Here is a 9,795-nt window from a genome sequence, read left to right on the forward strand (position 1 = left end):
TAAAAGACAATGAACGTATTACACAATGACTAAAAGTTAATGACGAACAAAACGACACAATGACGTAATCTTTGTTTTGATTTTTTTTCTTTAATATGAGTACCAATTGAAAAATATAATGATCAAAATCTATAATACAATTCGCATGAAAACTCAACTAAAGACACAATGAACAACAAAAAACACAATTAATAAAACCCATTAATTTTTTTTATTTTTATATAACAATAAGATACTCATATTAAAGATAAAAAAACGCTTATTATTATGGTGAATTTTTTTAAAAAAATAATGCCGTGTGAAAAGGTTATGGACATTTTAAAATGATGGGGGAATTGACATGTGTTTTGCATGTGGAGAGAGAAAGTCAACAAATGTGAGTTATTACCTTCATGTCATTTCTATCAATTTTTATTTATTAAATTAATCTCAGTCATTCAAATCTAAGATCAATGGACTTGATTTCTTCTCACCCTTCTCATTTTTGTTGTCATTTGTATTTTAACTTTACCTTTAAGTATCAACCGTGTTAATTTTTAATAATAGTATTTATTAAGATAAGTAATGGAATTAAATACATAAAGAAATATAATAATTTCAAATATTATTTACGGATAAAAATCCACATCACTATGGTGGGTTTCCTTCTGCTGCAATACTCGGGCAATCGATATAGTGGCCCTTCAGTAATCCAAACTAAAATCGTTCAAAAAAAATGGATATATGTAAAACACCCTATTAACCTAATACCAAACCATTATGTCTCTATCTTTTAATATCTAAATTTCTATGAATCCAAACATGAACATGCATAATCAGAGGAACCCGTTGTCGCCTAACCTTCTGTCGGTCGATCCAACTTTTACAACTAACAAACCAACGAGGTTGTGTATCGATCGATAATTAATGCCAACCTCACAAAACCCTAACTAATCACCGACATGCTAATTATATCATCCCAAAACCTAACAATTACCCGAATTGTTTAATCAAACACAACCGACCTCCTTCAAACGTAAACACAAGAAAAACCAAGTGAAGGCCGACCAAAAGAACCTCGACAAGTGGAGAAGTGGACAAGTGAGGAGGAGTATGTGTTGCCACATGTGTGACTTGACGTGTCGGAAGACCCCAATTTCCGGCAATTAATTATTTTTACAAACATTTTTTTTGTGTGCCATGGGTGACTAATGTTACTAATTTTCTAGTGGCTTTGATGACCCATGTTACTATTTTTGTGTCAATATCAATAAGGATGGAATAACCCTACAACAACCACCACACACTCTCCCAATTTCTTTTTTTTGCACGAAAATGTACTTATATGGGATGTCATCATTGTAGTGTGAAGAAGTGGTTTGAGTATCATTTTGCAAGTTAGATCGCCTTTAAGAGCTTACCAGGGCCGGCCCTGAAAATTCATGTACCCCGGGCGAGCCCAAAAATTATGCCATTTAATCCTACTTAAACAAAATAATGTAAATTATCTTTTTTGAACAATGATTAAAGTTATAAGTAATAGTGATAAACATAACAAATAGTAAAATAATGATATTAGAATGAGTTATTGACATATCAAATAGACTATAGAGTGTTCACGTATTATAAAATTATATATATTATCAGAATTTTTAAATTTTCCATGCCTCTGAAAAGAGCGTGCCCTGGCCGGACGCCCACATTGCCCACCCTCAAGGCCTCCCCTCAGCTTACATTACATGTTTACATATGTACCAAAATTGGACTCTATTTATAAGGGTTTTGTACCATGTTGTACGGTTGTTGTTCAAGAACATACATTCGTTTGTGATGGTAACAAAGCCGAGAGATCACACTCGTTTACGATAGTAAAGGCTAGGAAGTTATTAGCAGATTCAGCAAAGTCGGTTATCATATACCAACCCAAAGATTGTTTAAACTTTCTAAACAAAATTGAAGATCTGAACTCTTTTTTATATATATAAAACAAGTCCATTTTAAAGACAATATACTTTGAAATGATTGAATGGTTCCTATATTTTTACTAAGGTCTAAAAGATTCAAGGCCATTTCCTCCTATGGCAAATTTGTGTATGATATTGATGAAGGTGACATGCTACATATAGTCTATATCAAGTACCTATACATGCTCATTTGGAACTACACTACATTAGAGATGATAGATTCAAGTAAAGAGGAAGTAGAGGTGTGCAAGAAACCAAAAAATCTAATCCGAAACCGAAAAACCGAAAAATTCAAACCTAAAAAACCGAACCGAAACAAAAACAGACGGTTTAATTTTTATGTTTTTGTGAAAACCGAACTAACGGTTCGGTTTTGGGTTTGCATATAATAAAAACCGAAAAAACCGAACCGAATTCATAAATTATTGTTATTTTATATTTATAGTAAGTAATTAATAAGAATTTAATAAACATGTAACTCAAATATTTTTGGTAAAATGTTTAATAGTCTATTATTTTACAATTAACAAAACTATATATACCTAAATTAATTATTTTTTGGAAACTTTTCTTTTGACCTAAAATTTTCACGATCAAATGGTAAAAACCGAAAAACCCGAAACCGAACCTAAAACCAAAATGAAAAACAAAAAACAAAACCAAAACCGAACGGTTTCAAATACTCCAAAAACCGAAGTTTGGGTTTTCGATTCGGTTTTAACAAAAAACCGCACCACACACACCCGTAATCATGATCATGAAGGGGTGAGAAAATTTGGGAAGCGAATGAGATTTGATTTTAATGGGGTCGTGAAAGCTATAGAAGAAGCACGTTAATCCTTTGAAAATTGAATCTTCTTGCAATATATCAATAGTTCATCGGTCACTTAGGCTGCTTATATAGCCCAACCTCAGCATGGCTCCTCTCATATGACAACTCAACTACCGTCACACCACAATATTGTTCATTTTGCGGGACGAACCAGCATCACCTCGTTTTGAGGATTTTTATCAATCCAAACTCGAGTAGCTCGTGAGCAACTCAACTCTTTTGCACCCCTAACTTCTATGTATTTATTTCACAATGCACAACCAAACTCAAGTCGAGCTTTGGCTCGTTTAAGGACGACATGAATTCGAGCCGAGTTTAGGCTTGTTACAAAATTATAAAAAATATAAAAAGTAATTAAAAACATATATTACCTAATTAATTAATAACAAGCCGAGCTCAAATTTGAAGATTTTTATCGATCCGAGCTCGAGTAGCTCACGAGCAACTCAACCCTTTTGCACCCCTAACTTCTATGTAGAAATTCCACACTGCACAGCCAAGCTCGAGCTATGATTTCGCTTGTTTAATTTACTACAAAATCTCAACTCAAGCTTAGGCTCGTTAAAATTTTTTTTACAAAAAATATAAAAAAAATAATTAAAAACATATATAAAAATCAATTAATTAATAACGAGGCGAGCCCGACGTTGAAAAAACAACTCACGCCGAACTCAAATTTAAAAAAAAACTCGAAACTATAGTCCAAGCTCTCGTAAATCAAAACAAATCAAGCTCGGGCTCGGTCGAGTTTTTCAAAAGCGAGTGTCAAAACTACAAGGACGACACATGTTTTAAACCTTTAGATCACCGGCCATCACTACTTACTACTACCTACGAACCACCACCGAACACCAAATCCAACCACCGCAAACCACCGCCGGACGCCACTTAATTCCGACGAAAACCGCTGCTGCTTAATTCCGGTCACCTGTAAGTCCAGTTTTTGGGGATTTTAGGTAATAAATGTTTATTTTAGGGGTTTTTGTTATAATACATGTTCATTTTTGTTAATTTAGGTATAATACATATTAGTTATGAGGATTTTAGTTATGATAGATGTTAATTATGAGGATTTTAGGTATAATACATGTTAGTTTTGGGAATTTTAGTTATAATATTGTTCAATCCGAACCACCATCACCTCGTTTTGAGGATTTTTATCAATCCGAACTCTGAGTAGCTCAGCCCTTTTGTACCCTAACTTCTATGTAGTAATTTCACACTGCACAGCCAAGCTCAAGCCGAGCTTTGGCTCGTTTAAGGACTACATGAACTCAAGCTGAGCTTAGGCTCATTAAAAAATTTCAATAAAATATAAAAATTAATTAAAAATATATTACTTAATTAATAACAAGCTGAGACGAGCCAAACCCGAGTTTAAAAAACAACTCATAAGCCAAACTCAGTTTCTAAAATAGAGCACAAAACTAGAGTCCGAGTTCTAGGAAGTACCTACAAACCACCACAGAACACCAAATCCAACCACCACCGGATGCCGCTTAATTCCGACGACAACAGCTGCTGCTTAGTTCCGGTCACCGGTAAGTCCAAATTTTGGGGATTTTAGGTTATAATACATGTTAACTATGAAGATTTTAGGTATAATACATGTTAATTATGAAGATTTTAGGTATAATGCATGTTTATTATGAAGATTTTAGGTATAATAGATATTAATTTTCAGGATTTTAGGTATAATGCATGTTTATTATGAGGATTTTAGCTATAATACATGTTAGTTATGAGGATTTAGGTATTATACATGTTAATTTTGGGGATTTTAGTTATAATTCATGTTAGTTATGAGGATTTTAGTTATAATGCATGTTAATTTTGAGGATTTTAGGTTTTATACATGTTAATTATGAGGATTTTAGGTATAATACATGATACCGAACAAATTTAAAAGAAGTGTTGCCAGTATTGTATTTGTTTTTATATTTTTTAATATGTTGTTTTTTTATTATTAGAGATACGAGCGTCACTACTGTTTTTTGCGTTGAGATATTAAGTTTTTCAATTTAGTGTTGGTATGGTGACTAACTTAACCGATACCAAGCGGATGTACGTTAATGAATCAGATTACAAAACTAGTTTTGTTTTAAAAGAGAGGTTAACATCTAGAATGTGAATTTTGGTACAGAGGTTACAATTTGGGCGAATTGCAATCAGGAACAGATCCAGTGTACGGTGAGATTTGATCGGCAATGGATGACGACTCACTCCGGCGCATGTCTACTCGAGCTCGTAAAGTTGCGCCCAAAATGGCAGCGGCACTTGCCAGCAACGATAATCGAACTCAGGTCATTTGATTTCTTTCTATCTTAATGTCAGTTTGTTTGTTTATTTAAATTAACAGTCAGTCTGTTTATGTTTACATTACAATAGGCCATTCTAGCTCGACTTGAAGCGCTCGAGAATGACAATCCTGGAGCTGAAGTAGTTGAACCTAACGATAATGAGGATGCCTCCCTTGATGAAGACGATGATCAGGGTCCGTCATTTTACTCCCATTTCATTTCATATATGCTTTTATTATATACTAATGGGTTAGGGTTTGCTACTTTTTATTGCTTCATAAATAGGGCAACTTTATAATAAAGAGATTTTGACTTGAAATGCTTCCAATTTTAATAAATTGAATTGACTCTTTCAAAAATGAAATTTGGTGTGTACAAGAAAGGATAAGTATTCATTTTGTAAAATGCACCATAGACACATGCTGTTTTATAAAACTCGAGTATGGATGTGAACTTGTTTGCCATTAGGTTTGTAAACGAGTCGAGCCCAGCTCGTTTTGACTTATGAGATTTCGAGCTCGGCTCGTTTATTTATATACATTTTAAATTATATATATACATTTTTTCGGTGTAAATGAACCGAACTCCGACGTGTTCATGTATGTTCTTTTAACTTTAACCAAAAAACGAAAACGAACATATAATCGAACAAACTTTCGTGTTCATGTTCGTTCACCAAGAAGACAGTGTGTTCGTGTTCATTTCTTTAAAATCTAAATGGATAGTTCACGAACGTAAACAAATACAAGTGAACAAAAACAAATTTTAATGAACATAATAGAACAAACATAAACGAACCCACATGAACATAATTGACCAAATATAAGTACATAACCAAGTATGTATACTGTTTACATGTAGTTTAAAAGCCCTGTTTATGTTTATATTTATATAAGTATAATTACTTACGTACTTAAAACAATTTAAATGAACATAAATGAGCACAACATAAACGAACAAACATAAATGGACGTTCATGAACATAAATGAACGAGGAAAACGTGTGTTTGTTCGTTTAATTAGTTGAACAAAAGTTTTTTGTTCATGTTCGGTCATTTATTAAATAAACGAACATGAATGAACTTTCCAACTGAACAGTTCATGAACGTTTGGTTCGCTTACAAGCCTAATATATTGAGAAAATCCTTAAACGAGCCAAGGCTCTGATCGAGCTCAGTTGTGCAGTGTGAAAGAGTTGAAACTTAAATTTGCATATATAAGACTGGACGAGCCTAAACATACTTTTCATACAAGGCTCGAGTCGGACTCCATAAGTGAATGAGTTTTATTAGATGCTCGGGCTCAGATCAAGCTCGATAAGGCCCGGTTCGTTATGAGATTTTTATCAATACGATCTCGAGTAGTTCGCAAGCGGGTCGTCTTGTTTGCATCCCAATTGCCATCTTTAATCATAGCTGGTTCTTTTCTTAAAACTGAAGTAGTATGATATCTGAGATACTTGTATAGATGGTTTGTGTTTATTCTAGTGATAATTCTATAAACATAATTTCTCTATTTATACCGATGGGTATTAGGGGTGCAAACAATCAGGCTCGGCTACTTTAACTTACACAGAGTTCGAACGCGAGCACGGCTTGTTTCAGTCTCTATTTTTAAAACTCCAGCTCAGCTCGTGAATAGATTTTCAATCTTGAGCTCGGCTTGGGCTCGGTTTGTTTATTGTTTATTAATTAATTTGTATATAAAATAATATATATTATTTAGTTATTTTTATAACATTATATATATTAGTTAATAACTATATAATATATTTATATTTATTTCAAGATAAATATATAGGCTCAAGCTCGATAAGTGAAGCTCGGGCTTGGGTCTGTTTATTTAGCGAGCTTATTTTTAGGCTCGAGCTCTGGCTCATGCTCGGCTTGATCGAGCTTTTTCACTAGCCGATCTCGAGTAGCTTGTGAGCGGCTCGGCTCGTTCGCACTCCAAATGGGTATATACATGATGCTTTATAAATAAAAATCCTAGTAACTTTAAACAGTTATAGCTTACCCCCTTTATAATTCTACTTTCCCAAATTTACATGTTTTACTTGCACCAAAAATGCATTGCAGTGTTTCATAAGAAGCAATCGAAAGGTAGCAAACGTAAAACTCGGCAGGCCAAAGCACTCGAGACAGCAAAGAAAGCCCCGCGAACATTCCTCGAACTCTTGCAAGATGTGAGTGAGATGATTATCTTTGTTGTTTGTTTGGTTTAATTTCAAAAATTTCAAAAACTGATTACAACATATGAAACAGGCAAACCTGGAATCATTGCCGCCACACGTACCATCATATCTGAGAGCAGCAGTTGGGCCTCCAAGCTCCACCTGCCGTCGCCATTTCTGCACTGTTTGCGGTTTCTCTGCAAAATACACGTGCGTAAGGTGTGGGATGCGTTTCTGTGCTGTCCGCTGCCAGACTATTCATAACGACACGCGCTGTCTCAAGTTTGTTGCCTAAAACAAATTTCACAAAATATCAATATCATCTGTGTTGACTTCCCATCTTGTTACTGAACATTTTCATCTATTAATTTCCCAAAATATCAGTACATGATGATGTTGTTAGTTGATGTTTAACTTGATCGTGGAGAGGGGTCAAGAGAGTCATTTTTAGTACGGACCGAGAAAACTCTCCTTTGTGAGACAAATAAAAAACTTCATACTATATGTATGTAGTAGTATATTATTTAATGTATAGTATGATATATTGTATGTATAGTATGGAGTTATTTGGTATTCTCATGAAAAGTTTGTTTCTCATGACTCTGTGACTGTCCCTATATGTGTGTATGTGTGTAGGGAGGGACGGAGGGTAGGGGTGAGCAGTGTACGGGCTCAAACCGTGAACCCGCTCTGCGAAACCTGTATAGGACCGTATGTGCTATAAGAGTTGTTGAACTCTTAATTTTAAGAGAAATGGTCAAAGGAACATTTGTCCTTCGAATATAAGTATAGATGTAGATAAGACTATTTTGACTGGTTCTGTCATGGTTATCACATTCATGATCGTCTTGGTCTGAAAGAGTTTGTAGGTGGTGAACATAATTCATAAAGTGACAGTTATCTTTTGGCATTCGATTGTTTGTGTTTGTAGGTGGTGAACATAATTCATTTGTAATTATACTACACAAATATGTGTGTTAATGTACAGAATCATATGAGAACATTTGTTTGATTGTATAACTTGTGCATGGGCTTGTAAAAAGAAAAATACTAAATAAACATAAAGCCATCAATAAAAAAAAAAGTTAAGTCGAAGCTCTATTAGAAGAGGCTCATATACAAATCGTTGAGAAATAATCTCCAGTAATGCTCATTCAGTTAATCTATTCAGAAGATGAAATTTCGATCTTTACCGATAAAAGGTTTAGCCATTTGTTTTATAACACGACTCAAATATGTGTCACCCACTTGTATATTGAATAATTTGGTAGTTTTATCCCAATTAGACTGTTACAATTTGTTTTGAAAAAAATGGAGATACAAATTTATTCCTACGTTAGACTGTGATTACACTTGATATCGAAAATGAAAGTTAAAAATGCCATTAGTCACATTACTAAGTATAGAATATTATCAACAAATAGATAATAACTTGGATTAGTAAAATTAATTTTCCTAATAATTTATATTGTGTTATGAATTATTGGTGAATGGTGGATGACACAATTGTCAAACACCTTTGTTCACACGAACATGAATTATTGGTGAATGGTGGATGACACAATTGTCAAACATCTTTATTCACACGTTTTATTCACAATTGTCAAACTATTGAAATGTTCATCAATAGTTTAGATTGTCGGTAATTTACTTTTTGCACAGTAGTTTTTGCCTTATAAATAGAATGTATTTGTAACGAAGTGAACTACCCCCCGGTAGAATTAACAATTCACATATATTTCTTCACTCTCTTGTCTCTTAGATATAATAAAGATCAATTATCATTTCAATAATCTTGTTATAATTAGAGCTAATATTATAACACGTTATCAGCACGAGCCGCTTGTATCCTAACCAAGAAAGGTAATAGACACAAAGGTATCTACATAAGCATCATAAACACTTCTTTAATTATGTACATTAGATATATATCTATGCATATACATATACTAACTAATATACTGAGTAATAGCAATAATGTGTATAAACATTGTTATTAAAATTTGATAACTATTTTAGAAGTTAGATTTATTTACACTAACAATTCTATTCTTATTATTGTGCATACTAATTATATACATTTTATAAAATAAACTGTATTTAATATCTTATTTATTATCTTACTTTAAAATAATTAATATTATATATTATATATATACACACACACAAACAGTAATATTACCGTTATAAACGGTAATATAACCGTTATAAATGGGTTATAAACTTCCACTATAAATAACCAATCATTAACCCCATTTCATTTACAACAAACATTCTTCTTATTAAATTTATCCAAGATAAAATTCTCAAAATGATTCACCCGGTTTTAATGTTGGTCACTATAATGCTTATACTACTTCTCATTCTAATTTTTAATCTCCCATCTGAAGATTTCGGCATTTTCTTTTTCTTTTATATGTTTATAGCTCTACCAATGTATTGTATCTCATTGTTGATTGATATATATGGATTCTAATATTTATCTTATTATTTGCTCTATTATGTTTAGCAACAAAATGTCAAATATAGCAAAACTCGAATTCCCAA

At 33.0% G+C, this 9,795-nt stretch overlaps 1 protein-coding gene across 5 annotated transcripts; it reads left to right on the forward strand.

Annotated features, from left to right (window-relative positions):
* Positions 1-3,582: 3,582 nt before the first annotated feature.
* On the forward strand, positions 3,583-7,543 carry LOC143546457 (SWR1 complex subunit 6-like). 5 transcript variants are annotated; one of them, XM_077038120.1, is made up of 6 exons: positions 3,599-3,641; positions 3,688-3,703; positions 4,917-5,078; positions 5,164-5,269; positions 7,154-7,260; positions 7,340-7,543. In XM_077038120.1, the coding sequence occupies exons 3-6, from the start codon at positions 4,983-4,985 to the stop codon at positions 7,541-7,543; spliced, it is 513 nt and encodes a 170-aa protein (XP_076894235.1). In that variant the 5' UTR covers positions 3,599-3,641; positions 3,688-3,703; positions 4,917-4,982. The 5 variants fall into 5 exon arrangements, with proteins under 5 accessions (XP_076894237.1, XP_076894236.1, XP_076894235.1 ...); XM_077038122.1 differs by having other exon boundaries at positions 3,583-3,705; positions 4,919-5,078; XM_077038121.1 differs by having other exon boundaries at positions 3,590-3,731; positions 4,919-5,078.
* The last annotated feature ends 2,252 nt before the right edge of the window (positions 7,544-9,795 follow it).

This window comes from Bidens hawaiensis, unplaced genomic scaffold (genome assembly GCF_021521415.1).
Source record: "Bidens hawaiensis isolate Kalapana, Puna unplaced genomic scaffold, B.hawaiensis_p1.1 tig00014352_1, whole genome shotgun sequence".
Lineage (NCBI taxonomy): Eukaryota > Viridiplantae > Streptophyta > Magnoliopsida > Asterales > Asteraceae > Bidens > Bidens hawaiensis.